Source organism: Anguilla anguilla, chromosome 13, assembly GCF_013347855.1.
Source record: "Anguilla anguilla isolate fAngAng1 chromosome 13, fAngAng1.pri, whole genome shotgun sequence".
Classification (NCBI taxonomy): Eukaryota; Metazoa; Chordata; class Actinopteri; order Anguilliformes; family Anguillidae; genus Anguilla; species Anguilla anguilla.
The window spans coordinates 22703601-22728245 of record NC_049213.1 but is presented as its reverse complement, the minus strand read 5'-3'; the positions used below and the strand labels follow the sequence as shown (position 1 = coordinate 22728245).

The window sequence follows — 24645 nt, the reverse complement described above, 5'->3', positions numbered from 1 at the left end:
CAACTACTTTTTAAAAAAATTATTACCTCAAAAGGCATTAATGGCATTTGAAAACCATATCCAAACCATGAAGCAAATCTCCATAAAAAGTTCTGATGTAAGAAAGCTTTCAAGGCATTGTGGTTATTTCGACTGGCAAGGTGTGTATGGATCGTGAGGGCCCCATCCACGGCCGTCGTTCAGAAGCAGGTGGGTCAGGTTACACAGCGCTGCACAGAGCAGGGCTCAGTCTGTGCCACAGAGGGTAATCTCAAACGTCAGGGAGAGGAAACAATAGACAGGTACACTGAAAGAAAGGCACTGCTCTCACTACTGCTGGTGAAAAATTTATGCTGAGGAGGGGGGAGAGGGGAGTGCTGTGCGCCGATACTTAATGCCATTTCTCAGCGGCACAAGGGGGCTTCTCTCTCTCTCTCTCTCTCTCTCTCAGCATTTCACTTCTCGGCCAGGCCCTGGGAAGCCTTCCTCATGTGGGCGAGCCGCAAAGCCTTTTTAAGCCCGGTAGAGGTACGGCTGTGGGAACAAACTGTAAAACCTGGCAGAAGAGCCGGAGGATTACACTGCGAGGGAGGCCCTCGCGGTTCTGAGGCCCGACAGAGTCGAGGCATGTTCACGTGCACGTGAGCGACACGTCCAACGTCGGGCTCCGGCTAAACACGACACAAACACAGCAAAACACCTCCGTTTGCCCCTCCTCTGCCAGGGGCCTGTTGTGAAAGACACAGAACAGTTTAATGAAGCATCAAAGTCCACAAACAAATGCTTGGCACCGCAGCGTGTGGCGGGTGAGGCATTAAGAAGCTGCCAGGGGAGCTTATGCCAGCATCAAAGTGTTTAAAAAGGTTCCCAAGAACAGAGCTGAAAACGCGGAGATCGTGCATTCAACCCAATGCTTTCACTTGCCGCACTGCTATGAAACACATTAAAGCTTTTTTTTTTTTTTCCTTAAACACACTGTCAAACTACTTAAGTCAGAGGCAGACCGAGGCCAAAACTAACAACAGTAGGCAAGAAATCAGCGTGGCCTCACTTTCAGATCTTCAGTTGCAAATATACATGCACACTTACATATACACACACATACTTACACATACATGCATACTTACATATACACACACATACTTACATATATATGCAAATTTACATATACACACATACTTACACATACATGCATACTTACATATACACACACATACTTACATATACATGCAAATTTACATATACACACACATACTTACATATACATGTATACTTACATATACACACACATACTTACATATACACACATATGGCAACAGGGAGACAATAACCACAGACGTCTGCATTCTGATCAGGGAGATCACATTTCAAAACCTTCGTTTTCCATGTTGGTTGCCATCCATAAACCTTCTAAACTTAATTTTCTTATAGTTATACTAAAATGACCAGTATTTTCACAACAGAGAAAATACTTCTTAAAAACATGATTTTAGGTTAAGTCTGTGAAAACTATTATTTTCCTCATTGTAAATATGCTCCACCTCAGACATTATTTTTTAAGTCCCGCATGACATTGTCTGCCAATAAAAATTTTTTTTTAACCAGCAATACAGATTTTTTCATCAACCTGTCCCAAACTTGACCTTTGACCTTCTGCCCGTTCCTGTGGCTAAAAAGCTGGACTCCGCCCATCCCAACGGAAGAAACATGGAAAGTATTTGTGTTTCAAATTAGGGGCCAGTTTCCAAATCATTTAGTCCAGGGGCCGGCAACGTTGGTCCTGGAGAGCCACAAGCTCTGATATTTTTTTATTTTTCTCCTTAAAATCAGCACCCAATTCAGACGCAAGCATGCAGGCGGGGTGAGTTCGCAATAATCATCTGCTTAAATTGATCAATTAAGTGCAGAGTAACAGTGAAAACCAGCAGAGCCTGTGGCTCAGCAGGACCAGGGATACAGACCCCTAATTCAGCAAACCAAGAGGTCCCCAACCCTGGCCCTATGAGGCCCGCAGGATGTTGGACCATGTTGCTACTCTTGTGTTGTTAGTTACTGGTTTCCTTGGTTTCAACTGGTTGCTAAATGTAATGTGTCAGGAGACCTAGTGGCTCTCTAGAGGCAATGTTGGAGTGTGTTTTGAGGTAAACAGAAAATAAGTGGTAACCTTGTTCCTGGAGATCTACCATCTTGTAGGTTCACATTTCAAGCCTAATTTGGCAAACCAGATTCAATTAATTACGTGGCAGCTCAAAAAGATCACTAGCTGTTGAACAAGGTGTGCTTCGTTGGGGTTGGAATGAAAACCTACAGGACTGTAGATTTCCAAGGAACAGTTAGTTACCACACTGCTGTAGCTGCACTGGATAACAACACTCAAACTGCCATTGGTCACCTGCTACATTATGGCTGTGGGACTGCAGGTGAAATGTGAGAGAGATCTGAAAAAAACAGGCCTCTACTACAGCTGGGGGTTCAAAGGGAAATCTACTACCTTCACCATAATGGCCATAAAGGGAAGCGGAGAGGCGTGCACTGGGAGCAGTACTGGCCGTACCAATGCCCCCCTGACACTGTGCTGCACAGCCTACTGCCCGCATGCTTGCTAAAGAAGGCCCTGCCGTTACAGGAAACGATTCATAGGCACAACGCAACAAACCTCCCAGCCCAACCCCTGCTGGCACCAGGCCACTTGACTCTATTTAAGGACAACCCTGGAGAAAAACAAAACAAAAAAACCAACACATTTCCTGAAACACATTTTAGAAGTTTAATTACTCTTATTTTAAGTTTATTTATTTAAAAAACTAAATAAAATCCCCTACGATCTCTCCCCCATTCAAACTTTACAGGTACAGGGGGAAAAAAAGGAACAAAGTGCACAGCAGGAATCCGATTGAAGTCCGTTGCTGATCTTGGTATCCAGGTTCTGGCAGCCCTAATGAGACCTGCTCCAGTGCGGTGAGGGCATGCAGGTACAGTAGTGACTCACAGCCAGTGCAGGCGAGGGAGGCGTGCTGGAACAGGGGGACAGGGCGGGGAGGGGAGGGGCCAGCACGGCGGCGGGTTTTCTTAGGCACGCTTTCAGTGCGTGGCCCTGGCTTTCCAGCGCTACGCGGCGTAGCGTGACCGAGAATATTATTCCTGAGATCCAGTGCTATAGCAACCGCTTAATGTTTGGATGAGGCGGGGGTTGAGGAGGGGTGGGGGAGTTCCAGCACACAGTACCAGCTCTCTCACAGGCTTGTACAGGGCAACACAAGGTGCAAGAACATGCAAAAAACAGCAAATAAATCTGGGATTTCAGTATCAGACACAAATGCTGGAAAGCTGCAGGCTAATCAGGCAGGCAGATAAGGAGGGAAGAGTCAGGCCACTTATGAACAGCGCATGCGCTTAGGCCACATGTATCCCAACAACTACGCACTTAATGTGGTTCCCCTGCTGCATTTAGCAGAAGGATCACACACTTCTGACAAGTTAACACAGGCATTTCCACCCCTCACACCCCCCGCCCCACCCTCTCCCAACCCCACGCCCCAGTTAAAGGGGTTTCCTTCCTCCACCCCACCCCTCATGGTCCGTTCACGCCCTTCCTGCGATCCCAGGCAGCAAGGCCCGGTCAGGTGTTGCTGGGAGACCGGGCAGCATGTCAGTCTGCTACAGCGCTCTGGGACTGCGGCTCCATGATGAAGGCAGCTAAAGCAAGAGCGCGAGTTCATTGCACAACATGAAACGGCCGAGGCCATTTCCCAACACAGCTTCTTCACCCTTTCCCTTTTTCAGCTTAAAAACCAGGGCTGGTGCCTGAAACCCCGAACACACTGCTAACTTCCACCGTGGTCATAAAGCTGACCATATTGGTAATTACTAGGGGCTACTCCTTGGAAGAATAGGGGATTTTAATAAAGGGGTTTCATTTCAGTAAGCAGCGCTAAACTGAACGATATTATAGCGCACCATAAATGAAGCTGTACTATGAAGTACGCTGAGCGAGGTGCACTGCTAGGGAGGGCTGCGTACTGCAGTGTGCTGTACCCATACACAATGAGGTTTTTCTGTCCTTTTTAAAATATGCTTTTTCAGCCCACCTGGGGACTACAGATGTAAATTAGCACAACAGCAAGCCAAATTTATGGTACAACTGATGACTTACAAGCTGCTTATAGCCCCTGTTAAATAAATGAAAACAAAAATAAATGCTGTGGATGGCACACAAAGGTGAGAATGGGGAGAGAGGTTTTTTGAGGGGGGGGGGGGTGTTGTTCAGGGTACAGGAGAAACAGAGCAGCCCTTTCATGCAGCCCAGCCAGGGGGGGCTCTCCTGATGAGAATGCCAGAGTCAGAGCGCTTTCTGGTTCCTGTGACAGATGAGGCCTCCTCTTTTCAGAGTAGGGCCCCTGGAGACTGGAGTTGGCCAGGGAGACACACGGCCTTCCAAAGAGCAAAGTCCCTATGCAGGAGGGACAGCGAGCTGTGTGCTGCGGAGATCAGCTCACGCCCCTTTACGCCCCTTTTTCAGGACCACACCGTCACCCAACTCCCCACCCCGCCAAGAGAACTTTCACTGCGAGAGGACACGCCTTAAATAACACATTCAAGTGACTCTGGGCTCTGCCCACACAGCACACAGTGGGTGAAGGCTATAACCTTAAGCACAAGAGAGTGAATTCAAAGATTCTGAATTCTCAAGATTCCACCACCTGCTAAACACAAGCCAATTTCAAAAAGGTGCAGTCATTAAACTTTATTTTACACTTTATTTATTGCACAAGAACATTTACAGCTTTAGCTGAATAACCTTATTTGGTGAAAACATTATTCACCTCCTGTGCAACTAATTTGAATATATACAGTCTGGAAGAGCAAGTCAGCTTGTGCAATGCCAGCTCTGTTTTCTCCTACACATTAATCTCTTGCCTAACCTTGCTGATTCACACCCCCCACACAGTAACTGCAAATCTTGCCTGTAACCGTTCAGAAGCCACGGCTGTTCTTGCAAGTTGTGTACAAATCTAGTTCTAGTCGAGGACATTGCTGCAATACCAAGTTTTTTTGTTTTCTTTCCACAGGAGAGAACGTACCCTCCCAAGGGAAAGTCTCTACGCCCTGTTCTCAAACTGTGCAGTGAGAAGGCCCCGATAAGACCCGGCGGAACACCTCCAGTTCTGCCCCCGCGCCATTTTGCGCAACACCTAGTTGTGTCAGAACTCACATTCGTGTTTCAACTGTTATATCATCATTTGACAATGCAGCAAGGGCGGGGGGAGGGGTGGTAAGGCCAACACCTGTAGCTCCCTGAAATTAACTCCAGTGTCAAAACTGAAGCAGAAGTCTGTTCTGAAGCAAATTCTGAAAAAGTGACAATTGCTGGTGGATCACAATAATTCCTAATAAAAAATGAAACTAAAACACAGGTGGTTTCCCATTTCAGTGGTATAATTCCACAAACATAACAATAAGAACTTTAAGTCTACTTATTGAAAAACTTTTACACTTTTTAAATATTGTTAATTGTTAAGTTTCAGAGGGTCAAGAAATGTGCCATAACTGAGTATAGCCTGGGGCAGGAAGCACAGTGCCTAAACCAGTGGAAGGCTCAGTGCAGCTTTCCTGTATTCAGGCCAAACACTTCAGAATAACAGTGGAATACCAATGAGGAAGGAGGGTTAATTATATATGGAGTTTAGATACAGGCAGGCCAGGCCTACAGAGCCCTGGAGAGAGGGGGTAGTTAAACATTAGTCCAGCACAGTCAATCTGGCAGGGTCAGGGCCCGATAACAATGTAGCAAGGAACAAGCCGACTGCAGTGCAGAGAGGGAGTGTGTGGTCAGGAACAAGGAAGCCGCAAAATCAATTTTTCATCTTTAATTAGTGTGGCAGAGAAAAATCAAGTATTAATTATTTATTCATTGCTGAGCCCCTCCCCCCTCAGCTTTTACAGTTATTTATACAATCGCTGGTTTTTATAACTTAATGTGTGCAGGAATTCCACAGATTTATCCATTATTTAGCCTTACACCATTTGTGCAGCATTATAATTTTAATTTGTTCCGTACGTACACAGATGCTGGTAATACCCTTGGCTGTTTAAGAAGCAGAGAAGCTGCACTCAGGAGTGCCTGGGCCTGTATGTTGATCATGCAGAGGAGTGGGACGGTACAGCAGCAGCAGGCACCGCCCTTCCTCCGCTCACCTCAGTTTGCTTTGCACCAGGGCACGGCATCTCACAGCTCGGTGGCGACTGGCACACACCACAATCCCACGCTGCTCTTCTGCCCGGAGGGCGTCAGAAATCCGTTACGGGATGTTAAAGGCCAGGACCAAATGACGCGGCAGTACCTCAGGGGCCGAGGAGCGAAGAAGCCGGGAGGGTTTCCGCGGAGGCACTTGGAGGCAGGAGAGCTGAGACCACGCCCGGCAGGGCGAGGCCGGCCGCAGAAACGCAGCGTCACCCGGCCGTACCTCAGCGCAAGGCTCCGAGGTCACGTGCATGCGCTGGCCGAACACGGGTCTGACCATGACCTGACCAGGCCTCCCAGAGAGAACGCAGCCGAGCCAGGCACAGCCAGCCAGCTGGAACCATTACAACACCCCTGAAGCAACACAAGCACCACTAGTTCCTTCCCCTGCTCGCTCACAAAGCGATCACGCTTAAGGGGGGGAATTGGGGAGTGGGTCAGATTCTGACACAGGGTCCTGATTACGGCACCAGTGCCCTTCATAACTGCGCTACCTTACAGCGCAGCCAGATACGACCGGCCTCTGATTAGAGAGGCCAAAGCGGGAACGCAGGGAGACGGGAAGGCACAGAGACACACAACTACATGTTCATTTTTATTTTTAAACAGCTTGGTTTGGCTTAGCTGGGCTCGAGGCTCCTTCCACTGACCAGCAAACTGGGAATGTCCCAGTGTACAGGCTGGCAGGGCAGTCAGCTCGTGCAGCCTGCCCAGTACTTATAACAGGCTGTGAACACAATGCAAGGGTTTCAGCCTGAATATGAATGAATGGGCCACATACTATATCAGTCTGCAAGGACAACCCGTTGATTCTTCAGTATGTGAAGATAAAATGCACCCTTACACTGAAATTTTATGAGCAAGTCGATGTATTTAAGTCCCACAGACTCTCTAGCCCCTTAATTCTGGAGCCACTAAGCAGAAGACGAGGTAGACAGACTAGTCGCTTGGGAGTGCATCTCTCTGTCAAAACTAGGACTGGGCACCTGGGACCCCCCATCAACAAATTCGATCAGATCCATCATTTAACATGGGGGCCTGGATGATGTACGAGACGAAACTTCAACATCACCGGCACAAGTCAAATATTTGTAAAGCAATCAACTGGGAGAGTCAGTTTTCCATTGGACAGACAAAGTACTCATCAGGCCAATGAGCCCTATACAAGGCTGATTTATAAACTTTTTTTTGCCTGGCAAATTATTTATCTGCTTAAGTGACACTATGCACATAGTGTTGAGCATAACTGTTCATTCAGGTGGTCAACAATATATTTGCGTTCAATCACAGGTAACAAGCTACTGTACGTGACTACAATATAGCTTTAATCTATGCTTGGGCACCCTGAAAAGCACATAATGTATAAAATATACATACACAAACACACACATGCCATGTACATTATGATTATCATTATTATTATGACAGTAATTGCACAGATGAATATATGCTACTCCAGACTCGTTCCCTGCCAGAGTCACTGTCAGCTATAATACAGAGTGAGTTATGGGTGTGGTTCTATACACTTCACTCCTATTGGTCAGTGAAGTGAGGAAGCAGAGATACAAACTGCATTTTCAGCATTAATAGCAGGTCTATGCCCCTCGCAAAGAACTTCTCTGTACAGCTCTGCCTATGGTGGACTCTTTTTTGTTCAATTTAATTGGCAACAAACTTGAGGCAACAAAATTTGACTATAACGCTACACCTTTAAAATTCCTTTGGATGCCAGCTCAAGTATGACTAAGCACTGCACAAACACTGAGAACTCTCAAGCCTCTATTTACCAACCAGTGCAAATACACTGCATCTCAACGCACACCTTAATTCAACCTAAATTAATGACTCACACTAAAAAAAAAACTAATTAGTACATGACAGAAAGTTTTCTAAACTTAAGAAATTTTAAAACAATGTACTGCATCAGATTTTATGTGCCGAAGTGCTTTTTAGAAATATTTGAACCTCAGCCTGCCTCTTGCCTTCCTCATCCCTGCAGAGCACTGCAGGCCCCCCCCCCCCCCCCAACACACAGGGAGGAGACGCTACACGTGAATTACACTTACCTCTTTCACATCCACTGGTAGCAGTAAATCTGTGGGCTGAGATAAAGCAGTGAAAGGAGGGTTGGGGGGGGGGGGGGGGGATCTAACTGAGCGGCCTGTGCTGGCCCACACCAGGCCCCATCTCCACAGGGTTCTACGAGCTCCATGACCCATTTCAGGATGACTAATTACACACACTATAAAGCCTGTGAGCGCCTAAGAGGTCAAAGAAAAAAAAACTATTTTTCTTGCTTAAATCTCACAAACACTCGATACTGTCACAATGGACACACATAAATCAGCGTGTGATGTGTCTGTGGGCCATGCCCTATCATTCACTGCTCCGTATCTATTATACAGCACAAAGTGAAGTCCACAGGATTTATTACTTTAAAAAAAAATTAAAAAACCCACCAATTGGTTAAGGAAGCAAGGGAGCGGAGTTGTGGTCCTGACTGCGATTAAAGGCAGTAAAGAGAGGGTGAATTCCATTGCTGTGATCGCCTTTTTACAAACTTGTAATTTTTCATTGTTTCCGTTATGGGAAGAAGGAACCCTTTCAACGGCTTCCAAAGACAGGAGTCTGACAAGCCAGAGTTTTGCCCCTGGGAGGGCTCCTTGTCCCGGGGTCCAGCCCACAGTAGCAGGGTGAAGGGAGAACCTCCCGAAACCTTACAGAGGTCCAGGGGGACCTGCTCAGTGGAGTGCAACTATAAGCAGCTGCCTGTTTTTAAACCTCTGTTTTAAAAGGTTAGGAATCAAACCAGAATCTGTCTGCTTCAACTGCCACTGTGTTACAAGGGCTTTTAGCACTTCCGCAGGTCTTTTCAACTGGGAGACAGATGATATATCTGTCTCCCAGTCTATCAGGGGCGACATGGCTCAGGAGGTAAGAGCGATTGTCTGGCAGTCGGAGGGTTGCCGGTTCAAACCCCAGCCTGGGCATGTCGAAGTGTCCTTGAGCAAGACACCTAACCCCTAACTGCTCTGGCGAATGAGAGACATCAATTGTAAAGCGCTTTGGATAAAAGCGCTATATAAATGCAGTCCATTTACCATTTATATTCTTAATTCTTTTTAACTATACGCAAATATGATTGGAAGTTGTTCAGTCCGCTTAAGAAAAGAAGCTCTTAATGGCAGTAGTATGTCTTCATCCAATTAAAAGAAAAGTTAGGAATAGAAGAAAAATATACTGGGTGCTCTGTGGTAAACAAGAGCGTGCAAAAAATATATATATAGAAGGTGCTCTTAGAACATAGGGAACAAACGCATCAAGAATAATAAGTCCAAGAAGAACGGAAAAGCGTTCTAGGCACTCGTATAGTAATCCAATTAGGAGAGCAAGAAAAGGGACTTATTCTTAAAAAGAAAAGTTCATTGATGGCAGTCACAAACGCAAGTTTCACAGGGATTAACTGACTAACTACTGTGTGATACGTCACCTCTTACCTGCACAGGCCAGTAATAGCAGCAAGGCTAGCATCCTTCTGCATATTACCTGCCTGGATACACAGGGCTGAGCCCATTTGTTGCCTTTGTGGTGGTCTTCAGCATTCCCCAAGCACTTTAGTGTCATTGTGTCTACGTTTGGAAAATAAGGCCATGTGATATCACTTCTAACAACGGTTTCTTCAGCTGAGTGAAGGGGAAAAATTTATGAGATCCAAGGACCACACCATGACCAAGCCCAAAGATATCGGGAAGTAAGTAAGCAGACTACATGCATGAGAGACAATGCGATGAAGACATTAATGAGTTATTTTGTAGGCACGACAAAAGAACGCATCTGGGTTCCTTTCATTTTCAAACAAAGTACATTTGTGTGGCACAGGTCGCTCAGGTTAACACTGTGCAGTTCGCTGCTCTTTCTGAATGGCTGCCTTATCCAGGTGTGTGACCCCTCGGCATAAAGGGAGTCCAGTCTGCTCCACAATATCAACTGAATTCTAAGCATGAGATCCTCTTGTGCTTTTGCTTGTATGTATAAACAGTTTGGTCATAAAACCTGCCGTTTCTCCCCCTATTCAACTACTCTTGATTTACAACACAGCAATATGTCCCATTAGCAAACTGCCAACTTTACTCACTGACTAAACACAGCAAATGATTCAGCGCATTGGCTGTAAGGTAACAGGAAGTCTATTGTTGCATTCTTTTGTGAACTGCAGAGACCGGACCTTTTCAAAGTGCTGGAGTCCATCTTACTCATTTAGGGCCTGTAATAAAACAATCTGGCTGAGGTCTGTAAGGCAACGTCACTCAAGAATGATAGCAGTACACTCCCGTCTATTGAGTTCACCCATCCATCACTTCCTGTGTACACAAGTGACACCGATCATGCGTCATAAAATGAGGGGCCACAAATGAGACTCTGATACAGGACACTGATTTTGACCAGGTGTGTGTCCAAAGACAAAAAAAAGTCACATTTCCTCTAACAACTTATCAAGGTGTAAACACTGGAAAACAAGATATTTCAACAAGTACAAAAATATGACAAAAAAACATAAAATGGTTAACACATGACAACACTGATGCTGTCAAATTATGAGCTTACAATATGATATTATGGAAGATTGGTTGAAATAAATTCTATACTTAGTCGCTATTTGTTCAGTTTATCAGCTGAAGGACTTCGTCAACATCGGACACTGGTTACTATGACTGCCATCTCATGAAATTTGTTTCCAATACCATTCCTTCAAATTTTTCAGCTGCAGGCAAATGGTGCTCATAGGGAGTCTTTTAGCACGAGTGATCACCACTCTTTTGATGTGTTCATATATGTTACTCATTTCTAACATGGAATAAGGAGTAGCTGGGTCTGCAAGGTAGTGACTTAAGATCGTGAGATATAGGTGCATTTCGTTTCCATGGCAATGTTTTGCAGTGTTTTGAAAGGAATGACTAACTGAGGACTAGACTTAACACAGGCAGCGCCCTGCGTTAGTGAGATAGCCACCTGTTGATAAAATATTGCTTTTCTTCCCCGCAGGTACGTCGACACAGGTAAATTATAGCCCCCCGGCACGATCTTGTGTTTGCATTGTACTTTTGGATTACAGTACCCTGAAGGATGAATTTCAAACCATGTGCAAATTTCTCCCTCCCTTTGTCTGTCTGCCTGTGTGTGTATATATATCGCCCCTTTCCCTTCAAAAAGAGAGGAAATGAATTACGCGCACCGAATAGTCTGTACAGTTCCATCACTCACATGTCAGACCCGGTGCTTTCACCACTAACATAAACGTGGCGTAGCTTAGTAACGATCCATTCACCGCACTTTTACCCAGAACTGAGTAACAACAGGCAGGAGTCTACTTTTAATGTCAACGCCATTCCCCAACACTTGCGGGAAAATCTAATTTAAAAAACTTCGGTATTGGTAGCCAGCCTGTATATAAAGCCATGTTACTGATGCTTCACACGGAAAAAATACAAACAAAAAAGGACGGGGGAAAGGTGTTTTAACAATCATTTTAGACCAGTAAATGTAGGCTTCGTATTTTAACAAAAAATCAATCGGTCACTTACGGTCAGTCGTGATTACATACAAAGTAAAAATGTAGTGAAACTACTGTACATCGTAATGAAACAACTCGGCAATGTGTACCATAGGGACTTGGGTTATTCATTAAGCAAATAAAACTGTCGTAGAAGTACCCCTACCTATAGTTAGGTTCAAACGAGTTAATTACAGATAATCGTGCCTATTGTCTCTGTAGAACGCTGCGATTCTGGAAAATTTACACCCCGCCAAGAGGCGACTCTCATACGTTCCCACAACACTCCGGAGTCAGGCACAGTTACAAAAACCACACAAAAATGCTGTACGACCAGAATTGCAGTGCTCTGCTTAACCTTAGAATTTCCAGACAATACCAAGCTGTTCTGTTATCCTAAATGTTATGTCAATGAACAATTTCCCAATTAGCTATGTTGCAAGGAAGACATTTTCATATAACATCATTTAATCCTATCACATACAAATAAATAAAAGGTCAGTTATAGAAACTGCTCTCCCAAGGCAACTCATTTTAATGCATTAGTAGTGAATTCTGCAGATGTAATGGTACGTAAGCAGTAAGACAATTATAAAATTGAAATGGACGACATTAAAGTGGCAATTGCAACCTACGAATGCGCCTATGAGCCTAAAGTCTTAAAAAGTTGATGTGTAGCCAGTTTGTTGGTATCATCTGCCCTGCTGCATGGTGTGACATTTCCATTTCAAACAGCAACAATGGCGGTCTACAAGGACAGGTGTTTTTCATTCAAACGGCAAGACTGAAATGTTTCTCCTTAAATTCGAGTACCACGAAATTGCCACTAGTCCTTTAAAAGTTATGAAATAGAGCGCAAACAAGACATACTAAATGCACATTGTTTTGGAAAGTACACGCGGTTGTTTGTGACGAATTCTCATTTGAATTGCAAAACATTAAAATAGGTTATTTGGTATCAGGTGGAACGGATCACACTTTCTTCCCCGTCCCAAATGTATGACAGGTAAGGACTGACTTACCTATGGACACCAGCCGGATATTTTCTCGGTCCAAAAATTCGAGCGCCACCGATACGTTCTCCAGCTTCATCTGCCTGAAGGTGGGTCTCTGGTGATACTTTCTGTACATCTGCTTCTGGCTAAGGACCTCCAGCAAGGCGATAAGCCTCAAGCCATCGCTCAGGTCCAACTGCAGGTCACCTATTCGCTTGTTCACGCACTTCAGGTGCTCGTTGCACCAGCGCGTAAAGGTATTCTGCTGGATTTTCTTCCATGGCGCGTCGTCTGCCAAATCTTTCTCTGTCACCGGCATTTCGTTACTCCTGGTGCTCTCTTCCTAAAGTCGTTCCGTTGGTTAGCTTCGCTCAGGAGCGTGTGGATCAGCCGATGTTCTGCAGTCTGGAGTCTTTCCTTGGTCAATGAAAAGCTGCGCTTGCGCGTTCGCTCTGAAGGCAAGGCTTGGATGACGCCACGCTTGCTGTGTCGTTAATGCTGTTTTGTCATGTTACGTTTCCCGTTTTCCATGTCTTCTTTCGTTACAAGCACAGAAAGGGTCATTAGAGTACAATGGACATCCTCCGGGGTAAGAGTAATGCGATAAAGCAGAAGATATTCTAACATTATTTGGCACTTTGAAGCAAATACATTATTTCGGTTGTGAGTCGCAACTGCATATTTTAAGTTAACGACGTAATGCCTCCCATACATTACACAAGTTTCAGTCGACTGAAGTCGGATACCCTCTCACATTCACCGACAGTTTCTATATATCAGTAGTCTTTAAGCGATAAAGCTAAAACTGCAATGCTTTCTTTCTGATATTGAACATGTGTCTGCGACAGCAAAATCACAGTCACAATCATGTAGTGTATAACAGGCACAAGATACTGAACTTAACGCACTTGCGATCGTCATTTACAGCAAGCCTTGCTAAAATATTCTACTTGTTTATCTATATATCGATTAGATTACAGTTGTTGAAATATAAATAAATACATTAATGATCATTTAAATTTCATCAGTTATCAGCACCTGCCGGTTATATTGCCTGTTAATTTGCATGTAGTTCCATTCATTAAAATAAATAATGTGGAAGCCTATGGGTATACATGTGTGTTTTTGTGTGTTGAGTTGGGGGTGGGGGGCTCTGGTCAGATATACTGCCAAAAATGTGAAACTTAATTTTCAGTATTTTGGCTCATTAAAAAAAAAAAAAAAAACATTCAGGACCTGAATTGTGAACATATGACTATTATGACATTTCATTCTCATAGTTGTTGTCTAATACATTATTATGAAATGTATCATATTTATTGTCTAACATTTACAAATATAACATCATAAGAACCTGCTAGTATCAACCAGGTTTACTGAAATTTTGGTTGTTGTGTGTCTGCTGAACAATTACAAAATGAGCAAGTGTTAGGGTTAGGGTTAGGGTTAGAAAAACCTAAGATGATAAGTCCTATGGAAAGATGTGAAGAATCTTCAGGAAGAGAGAAGGATCCCATTACATTACCTCAACTATAGCGCTGAGCCACACCTTCAGCACTGAGACAAACTTCCTGCGCTTCACCTGTCTGACCCCGCCCCTGTTGACACAGGTCTTTAGATTTTCCCTCCCGAATAAACAGGCTCTGTTATCACATGTGTTCGTTGCTGCAGGCTTCTGTTCCTCCCTCTGCAGGTCACGTCTGCTGCTGTGCTCCGATCTGCATGATTCACACGGGTGGAGCTAGAGAAAGAGAGCGGGTGCCTGCGGGGCCTTGTGTTCATCATAGGCTGCCATACACACAGTGGACTCACCTCCACAATACTGGACACTTTGAATTAAGTGTTTAAAAAACAAGTACATTTTACATACTGACAACTGCCTACCTTGTTCAGACTTTTTACATTGATGTGGTGCTTCCTTACCTACAGGTGTTAGCACCATAGAGACTTGTTTTGGAGAATTAACTTAGTGCAGGTATCTCTTTTTGCCTTCATCATTCTACTTCATACCTCAGGCATCTGTGGAATTTTTACGATGTGTGCTCACTATCGGTTAACCATTAAAGAATAAAACAGTGTAGAGAAAGTTTGTGCCTCTGCCATATCCTCTTAGATCTAAAGCACAAACCCAGGTGCATAGGTCAAATGTGATCAAACAAGTAGAAATATGCGCGGAAACCTGCACACTGGGGTAAAATGGAAAAAATCAGAAGAGGAGGCTACTGCAGAAATTTTATTTATTATAAAGTCCATAATGCTCAAGATGGCAATCAAACAGCAAACATTTCATTTTTAGACCTTAATCAGCATCTGGATGAGCAAAGAAGATTCCTATTTTTCTACCATTAAAGAATAAACATGCATCTGTTCATAGTACATACATTGTAACATTTTTAAGCAAATTTGATGCATTTAAATATTTTTCATTTGTTGATGGAGCCACTCACTTCCTTTATGATATATCTCATTTGCTCGTGGCATTGTGTGATACTACTTTGGTGATCAAGCCTGTTTTTTTTTCTTCTTTTGACTCTTTTAGGTATCTCTGTCAGATTAACAGAATGTTCTATTGAGTGTAGAAGAGTTCAGAGACGCAAGTGAACATCCGCTATAGACTGTGATGTCACTCACCTTTACTAATAGTAAGACTGAAATTAGGTCTGTTGGCTGAAGACCCTGGTATTGGGTAATTATATCTCTCCTTGGGCAGAGTGGGGCGGGGGGAGAAACTGCATTATTTTAACTCCCAGCATGCCTATGACACAACTGCGGGCACCCACATTGTGTGGGATAAAGTGCATTTGGTCATGCAGGCTCATCCCTTATGGCTGAACTCCTCCCCCAGCCCATGCGTTCCCGCCGGTTTTTGGACTCCTCCCCTGGATGTCTGATTGGGCTCGGCCCGTGTGGACTGACTCATTCTCACAGCACACTGTCGCCGTCTCTGCGGGGCCTGATTATACCTGCCACAGGTCTCAGTGTGACAGACAGTCATCCCTTACACAACGTGTGCCGGATGTTCTGTTAGCTTTGGTCTGGGGATGGGCAATCACTGCAGTTGTGGGGAGTCAATTCCGTTTAAAATCAGTGAATTCGAAAGGAACTGAAATACAGTTGATGAATTTGAACAAATGCCTATAATGTCTGATAGGGGAGTCTTTGTTTAAAGATTCTTGAGTAATTAAAATTATTATTTTAAAAAATTAGCAGCGTATTACATATAAAGAACCAAAGAAAACAAACACAATGGTATTAAGCCTGTTTTGTTCAGCTGAGATATTTAATGAGTTTTTATGTTGACCACATTTGTTGCACTGCCCAAAGGATAATTTGGTATTGATCATATAGAAATGATGTGTATCACATAATTTACATTTAATTTACATTTTAACCAATCAGTGCTGTGACCAATCAGTGCTGAAGTAAATTTAAGTACAAAACGCACATCTTAGATTTTGTATTTATAAATGTCATACTTTACACTTTAGATGTTATTTTCCCGTTGATAAAAGTGAAACAAATAAATACATCTTAATGCTACAGCTTAGTGAAAATTTTAAATGCAAAAAAGTGATTGTCCAGGTTTTTTTGATAAATTCAGTTTAATTTTATCTCCTGAATTCACCCCCACCCTGATAGTCGCAGCTATCATAGTGACACATTGTGTGAAAACCCCATACCCACATGTGTACAGCACTTGTGAGCCAGAACTTTAGAGAAGAATGCCTTTGTCTTGGTCATGCTCATTTCCACCTTCCAGATGACACTGACTCCCACACACAGCCGCATCACTGCCGTGTCATAGCCGTGTCATACCTCCTCTGCTCTGCATCTCACAGTCTGGCTGAAATGAACTGTGCACCTCGGGGCGCTATGCTCGTAATGCCCTGGAGCTCAGAAACACCTCTCAAGAGAAGAGCTGCGGGTTTGTGTCCATATCAGACTAGGATCAGAGACATACTGTATGAAGTACATTCATTCTTTAGATGCTGGAAGAATTTGAAAAGATAATTTCTAAGTAAATCATGCTAACCAAAATATCCAATCAATGTGAAAGGCATTTCCTGAATTTTACTGAAAGCAATAGAGAATCCTTTTAAAAATGTCAGTAATCTGCAGTAATCTTATTGACATGATGGTGATAGTAACATTCTACACCTGAAAATTAAAGAATAACAAGTTCTAGCAATGTCTTATTCCTTTCTCCGGTGCAGTTGTAAATATCTTATTTTTTCTTTGCCCAAAGTCCTCACTGACAAGTTTCCATGTTGTCAGAATTATCAGTGAGCAGCAGGCCTTCCTCAAGGATGAGCCCATGTCACTGCAGGAAGAGAGGCCTGTTTTCTGTTGTCGAAAAAGGTCAAGGTACAGAGAAGATCCCTTTAAAAATAACTATGAAAAAAATCTGCCAGTGTATCATTATTGCAGGTCAAGACAGGTCACAAGCACAAATAACACAAAAGAACAGAAAACGTAGGCTTCGTTTCTAAGAAACTCAGATGTCAATTTTTGTTCAGGGCTGCCACCTAGTGTTTAATGCTGAAAAGTACCCATCAAATCCTGGGAAAACAAGTCAACGGCCTCAGCAAAAATGTATTTTTCCGCAGATGCATATACATGCACATTTGTTTATGAACCCAGGAAGAATGGTTCAATTAAACTAATGGTTATCTTAGCAATAATGCCCCTACCCATGCATTACATGATTGGAACATCTCTGGCACCCCAGGACCATGGTATTCTACCCCTGGTTTAAAGTATTCCAATTGTAGAATGTTTGACAGGGCAATCTTCTTCAGTGCGTCACATAAATTATCATATCAGCCAAAAGATGACCACTCAGCTTTTAGTGAAATCCCAAATCCATCTGCTCCAGCCTCATTTCCTTTGAGGAAATCCCAAGGAAAGCTCTGTTCCCTAACCAATAGGTTATAAGCAGTAAACAGGTTTGGAGAGGGAATCATTTAGCTGGGAGGATGCAATGGTAGCAATGTACCAGTGTCTGATTGGAGAAAGCATAACTGAAACATCTGGAGCAGGAGTGTCAAACTCAAGTCCTGGAGGGCTGCAGTGTCTGCAGATTTTTGTGGTTTCCTTTCAATCAACAGCTAATTCAGGCCTTGGTGTGTAGACTCCAGTCTACACCAAACATTCAAACATAAAGAAGACTAGCAGGCACTACAGCCCTCCAGGACAGGAGTCTGACACTCCTGCTCTAGATGGGAAGATATCTAGAGGGGCAGGGCCTAATATGAATCAAGTGGACCAGGCTGAACCCCCCCTCCCCCTCCCCTCCACACCCTCATTACGTGCACAATGAACTGGGACGCTTGCAGGAGAGTAAAGTTGTTTTTATTAAAATCATGCACATCACATGTGTTAGTGCAAATACTTTTTTAAATCTGTACTCCAGAAACTATTGTAACTTTCCATCTTTACAAAATATATTTTAAACAATTATTTACTTAAAAAAGTGTCCTTCTGAAGTTTTAGCATCTCAGAACAATATTTGCAAACAAAACTATGTACAAATGGTACTTTTCCATGACGGGCTGGGTGTGTGGGAGCGACGGACAGCTTGGACTAACTTTGCCAAAGCAAACAAATTGGTGGAATAAGAAAAATTAAGTCTTTTTTTCCATTAACAGCATGTGTGCAGAAACATTATTTCACACATTAATGATTTCATCAACAAACACTGCACAATTCTTATAGATGCACAGATACAATGACGCTCCAAAACTTTAATTTGCACTTTTAAACTACAGTACTATTTAATAACTTTAAGTGTTTTTCTACCCCTATTCCAATTTAAAGGACATTGATATTCTTTGTAAGGTTACGGAAATTGTGTTTTAAAATGATGGGTGTTGCTTACGCACAAAGCTAATATTTAGTAAGAGAAACATTTTCTCCATGTCTGCATTGGATTCACTGTGAATGTAACATACATGCATTTTCATTTGAGTTTGAAAACCTTTAAAACAGACCAAATTTCATTAGGTTTATTCCCGCCAAAGTGCTCTGTCATCACATGTGAATGGATGAGTGTGACTGGCACACAGTTCAGTTACAGTAACACGCTGACAGAAAACCAGGAAAATCCAATACAATTCTGAAAATCGGTAAAGATAGTAGTAGTTAACAGTGCATGCACCAGGATTAGCCTCCCCATTCATATCCGCCTCTCAAAAGAGAAAAGAAACAAGAACAAAACCATTCTGAAAACAAAAAACCTGCACTGGACATTAAAAATTGGGGGTTGGGGAGGAAATTATAAACAGAAATAGAAATGGGAAAAACCTCTATGGTCTGTGCAGATTGAAACTGGAAGGGGGTTGGTCTAAGGGTCGGTAACTAGAGGTCCACCCGAAAAATTCTGCAATAGTCCTCCAGCAGCAGAAACGCACAGGAGCGTGGGTTCATGTCCACATTGACAGTTTCCTTTTATTTAAACTTGTCTACAACGTGTACATAATGTGGATATTTTACACACACAGACAGACGCACACACGCAAACTGATGACTGAAATGACTCCCCAGCACTAACTCCATGAGTGCATGTGTGACACTGGATTTCTGTAGCAAGAAAGAGAATACCTACACTTACGACCTACACCAAGGGTTCTGTGAGCAGAGACAGAGAGTAGGTGGTTGGGTTTGGGGGGTGGGGGGGGGGTTGGAATGCCTTTCAACTGAAGTTAAATTAAACTAACTGAATGCCACAATGCTTAGTGAGAGGGAGGACTGAGAGGAATTGAGTGTTTGCTCCAAGACCTGAAGGAGCTCTTATTTATGATGCTGCAGACAAAGAAGGTAAACGTAAACACCACACAGTTTTATTTGTTGGTCTCCACATGCCACACTAGACACATCCTCTCTAATTTATTCCAGTCTCTTGCAGGCTCATCTCACCACCCCTCAGTCAAACTATTCACTTGAAAACTTTGAATCCATTTCCCAGACAGGGACCCACACTGAACTCCCAGTTTCAATAAGAGAAATTATTTAAGTTAATTTTCATTAACATTTTTTTTCCAGTAAAAATTAAAATCAATCTGTCCAAAATGAGCTTTTAAAGCAAACACCTCCAACCCCCATAAAGAGGGGTAAATATATATTATGTGAACTTCAGGTTACATGTAAGGTGACAGACAGGTCACTAATATGGATAAGCCTGGTAAGAAATGAGTAGGAGTGGTCTGTACTGAAAAATCAGGGTCTGTGTGTACAGTGGTCTAAGACTGCACGAACATGAGCTGTGTATGGAACAACTGAAACGTACTCTAGGAAACTTCCCTTTAAAGGGAATCTTTCCATAAGAGAAAAAATATTCAGTAACACCCAATTTTATGTTTCATACATCCTACAACAATTAGCTAAATTACGACAACGTATTGAGGTATTCCTTAAACGACTAAGCAATGTAGTGTTTTTGTGTATTAGTTAATGTACTAACAACGCATACCATATACTGTAGTTTTTCGTATCGAGATTAGCCTACTGGAGTTTTTGGTTTAATTCAAAATGTAGTCTACTCAGGGAAGAAATAGCCTAGCAGTTGTATTTAGCTACTGAGTGTAGTGCTTGATGTTTTTTAAATCAAGACCGTTGCTCTTTAGCTGGTTCAACGGCTAACCATACGGTCTGTGAAGTCATATTCTACTATTTATCGCAATTTATTGGGCTTAGTTTTGCAGTATCCTACGCCCAATTGCAGTTTTTCCTTTTTTTGAAGACACGAACAACAGCCAGTACCTTCAGACAGTATTTCAACACCTCACTGGTCACCACAATCGGGAAGGTACCACGTTTCCAAAACGAAAATTGCCTAATCGCTCCCGTCTATTCCATACGAGTCTTAACATCCCATGTGTACTGCGAAGGGGGGTGTAAACAGCGTTGAAGACACACTAACCGTTTCTTCACTGAAAGTGGTAGGAGGGAAAAATTAATTCTACCAGACACGAGTGGTTTTTAGGGGGAAAATACAGTGTGTTCATCAAATATGTATTGGTGGTATGTAATCAACTGTCTTGAGGACCATCAGCTAAAGTTTCCTGTTACGAGACCATTCCACAGTAGGAGAACAGCCGGGTTCTCCGAAAGACAGGTAGAGCTGATATCTCTGATTAGGATTAATTACTTTTTGATGAGGTTAACAAACGATGTTCCGATCAGATCAACTGCCTGAATGACACGGAGGTTTCCACTTAAATATTCCTCTTGACATTTCTGAATTGAATGCCTTTCCGCGTTCTAGGCTTAAACCATGGTGGAAAAGCGCCTAATGACCTTGTCCAGGTACACGTCGTCTTTTATGTGCGTTTTAACATGCCAAATGCTCAAAAGTGCCTAATTGGTTTAACAATCAATCGGTTAGCCTATATTCAAAATGCCGATAACGGAAACTTCATCTTCAATTAGCTTAATTCAAACTGATGCTACTCCCGTACGTTTATCTTACATGTACAAATTGTCTTGTGCCCAGAATTTAAGAAAAACTTGCTTGAAAAGCATTATTTTTATTCCAAAAAAAAAACAACAGGTCTGGTGGACGGAGGTCTGAATTGTAATCATCCTCTGTGACGTAGCTCCGGACGTCACAGTTCCAATTGCCGTTTTGAAAGAAGCTTGGCACTAATCCAAACTGTGGGAAGCTGGCGAGTTAAACCGCTAAATTACCGATCGATCATTGTACGATTGGGACAAGTAGCCAGAACAAGTACGACAAAAAAGATTAATAATTTCGTAAAATCAGGGCAGAACATACAACAAAAATTGTTAGAATATTATAGGCTATGCTCGCCTGAAGTAAGAAAGGGGAAGTTTACCCAACTTTATAAGTGTACGAAAAAAACCCTAATGATATTTAAGTCAAAAACGTAAAAGGAAAATTTACAGGACCTGAAGCGGGAAAAGAGAGCAAGGAGAAGAAAATAATCTTGGGCCTAGGGAGACGTTGGGATTGAATGGGTTAGCGCTTGATAAAGTGTCCTGAGTCTCACTGTGGGAGCATTTGAGCGGAAGAAAAAAAAAAAGTGCATCCACCTAGGTTGGTGACACCACCATTCAGCCAGGGTGATAATGGCAGAGCCCATTAAAAAAATGGAGAAGAAACGTGACGCAGAGGAGAATCAGCTATTGCAGACACGGTGGCAGCACAGTGTCTGGGACCTGGAGCAGATCAGGTTAAGCATGGTGCTGCAGGACTGCGCAGACCAGCTGGCTGTGCTGGGCCACATCGCCTGCATCGCCGCCATTCAGGAGAACTCCGAGGAGGACAAGGAGATGTGGGAGACTCTGAGCGGGGCTCGAGTGGCGGAGGAGGGCGGACCTGCCGAGAGCGCTCGAGAGAGGCGTCGGGCCCTCGTGGAGCTGCGCCACGCCCTGGACAACAAGCCCCTGTCGCCCGACAACCTGGAGAAGGTGGACCACGACCGGCAGTTCCTGGCCCTGGTGATCAAGGACATGCTGGACGAGCTCCAGGAGGCCGGCACCTTCGACAGCCTGCTGGCGGCCGTGGAGGAGGAGAAGCGCCAGAAGGCCAACCACCTGGATATCGTGCAGCGGGAGGAGGAGGGCCGGAGGCGGGGCAAGGCCCTGCAGCGACAGCTCCGCGACCTCCGCAAGGAGCGCGCGCAGGAGGTGCACCAGCGGGAGGAGATCACAGCACACCTGCGTGCCCAGCTCCAGGAGATGAAGGCCAAGGCCGCCATGGAGAGGGACTACATGCGCGGCATCTCCCACCTGAAGGTGCAGCAGAGCCAGGAGCACAACGTCCACCGGGAGGTGGAGCTGGAGGCCACCGTGGAGCGGCTGCAGGAGAGGATCGCCGAGGAGCGCTTCATCCACGAGGAGGTGGAGAACTTCCTCAAGGAGGTGCAGACGGACCTGGAGGAGAGGCTGGAGGCCTGGATGGAGGCGTACGAGACGGACATGGAGGCCAAGCAGAAGGAGACGGACACGCTGAAGAACAGCAGGGCCAGGACGGCCGAGCGGCTGCAGGAGCTGAGAGACGAGCTGGAGAGGATGGCCACCACCACGCCGTCCCCGCGCGGGGCCCAGGGAGAGGAGGAAACGGAGGAGCGAGAGGAGGAGGAGGAGCAGGAGGAGGCACGGGCCACGCCCCAAGAGGAGCCCCAGGACGAATGAGCGCATCTGTCCCCTCAGTCACAACGTGATACCACCACAGGTGTGTCCCGATAGAAGGCCTTAGCTTATTACTTTCTTAAAGAATACATTCAGAGACGAGCCAACCCCGGTTTACACTGAAGTCCAGTCTGACAAAGTGTAGCTAATTTTACCCATGGTGCAGTGCAGCATGCCGCAGACTGCGCCAACATCCCAAACAGGAAGGTCTCTGTGTCAGGAGGGCTTACAGTCAGAGGTGCAGGGGGACCTACCTAAATCTGCGATTATTACTTGTACCAATGGCCACCTGGAACTGAGAGCACAAGAAACTCGTTTGTGTCGTAAACGGATGTGTCACAGATGGGAGAGCAATAAAAACAGGGCCACAAACAGGCTGACTAACAGAAGAACATGTTGCGCGCACACACCAGAACTACACGCTCGACGGATCTAGAAGAGATGACATCGGCAGGAAGAACGGAACTAAATAAATGGAAGGGTACAAAGCCACCACGGAGACCATTTAGAGATGTTTTTTTCTATTATTATTATTATTATTTTTTTAACTTTACTATTTTTCATTTGATACCTCAGATGAGTTCCTCTGAAACATCTAGGAGTGTGCAGGAGTATGAATGGCACTTCAACAGACTGGATCACACAATTTTTACACACATCTAGAAGCTATGGTAGGCACTTAACCCCATGTGCCCTGTGTATAATTAGACATTTGGCTTTGAAACCCATATCTGGAATACCACATTTTACACTAATATGGCAAACCATATAAGACAATTCACCTTAAAACTTAGCAAAATAAACAAGTTTGGTACCCATTGAAAAAAATCTTTAATAGTAAGATTCCCAACAAACTGATTAAGAAAAAAACAAAACAAAGAAATAAACCGCAGATAAAGTATTTCATCTATAGTAGAAGTTACAACTTTTATTCCCTCTCTAAATATGTACAGTTACATTTTATACAGTTAAAGCAGGGAGCCTACTGCTGCGTTTGCAAACAGCCGTGTTTTTCAGAACAGGAGGTATTGAGGGTGAGGGAACGGGAGCCTGGGCTGAGTGGAGGGGGGGGAGGGGAGTCGTCGGGTGGGTGGGGGGGTGTGAAAGGGGCTCGATCAGGTGCTGTTTTTGGACAGACCCGGGTAAAGCACAACCGCAGTCACGGCAACCACCACGGCAACGACGGGCATCCAGGGCAACCAACCGCTCTGGAATGAGAGGGAGGGGGGAGAGAGAGAGAGAAAGAGAGTGAAGGGGGAAGAGAGAGAAAGAGGGAGGAGAGAGGTGGAGGGGAGGGAGAGAGACAGAGTGAAGGGGGAAGAGAGTGAAAGAGGGAGGACAGAGGTGGAGGGGAGGGAGAGAGAGAGAGTGAAAGAGGGAGGACAGAGGTGGAGGGGAGGGAGAGAGAGAGAGAAAGAGAGGCTGGTATTAGAACGGGCCTGGTCTGGCAGCATACCTTGGGCTGCCTCTCCCCTCTACACCAGGCCTGAGGGCTCAGAGACCAGCACAGTGACACAGTCACCCTCCTCACTAGAGCGACACAAAGGATTAGGAAAAACAGCAATTAAACAAGACTTCCATTCGGCCGGTGAGGAGGATAAAAGAAGCCGCGTTTCATATCAATTAAAATGGTAAAAGGATATGTAAAGGAGCAAAAAAAAACCATTATAAATAATAAATGAATAAAGCTTTTCGAACGGATAAAGAACAAACCACAAACGCAAAAG

General features: G+C 44.2%; 3 protein-coding genes across 18 annotated transcripts in view; 1 reads left to right on the top strand and 2 right to left on the bottom strand.

The window, feature by feature from the left end:
* Window positions 1-13203, bottom strand: part of LOC118210664 (filamin-B) — a 74472-nt gene extending 61269 nt beyond the window's left edge. For 2 of the 3 annotated variants that reach the window (XM_035387025.1, XM_035387026.1), the window contains exon 1: window positions 12794-13202. In XM_035387025.1, coding sequence (XP_035242916.1) covers window positions 12794-13085 — 292 coding nt within the window. In that variant the 5' untranslated portion in view covers window positions 13086-13202. Of the gene's footprint in view, window positions 1-12793 lie in introns of all 3 variants that reach the window. The other variant, XM_035387027.1, reaches the window with a different exon arrangement.
* Window positions 13204-18100: 4897 nt separating this feature from the next.
* The window catches only part of slmapa (sarcolemma associated protein a), a 70004-nt gene continuing 63459 nt past the window's right edge, over window positions 18101-24645 (bottom strand). For all 14 annotated transcript variants that reach the window (XM_035386772.1, XM_035386778.1, XM_035386774.1 and 11 more), the window contains one exon: window positions 18101-24126. In XM_035386772.1, coding sequence (XP_035242663.1) covers window positions 24034-24126 — 93 coding nt within the window. In that variant the 3' untranslated portion in view covers window positions 18101-24033. The remainder of the gene's footprint in view (window positions 24127-24645) is intronic.
* Window positions 21854-22985, top strand: LOC118211402 (dynein regulatory complex protein 9-like). The gene is made up of 2 exons (XM_035388581.1): window positions 21854-22854; window positions 22940-22985. The coding sequence occupies exons 1-2, from the start codon at window positions 21854-21856 to the stop codon at window positions 22983-22985; spliced, it is 1047 nt and encodes a 348-aa protein (XP_035244472.1).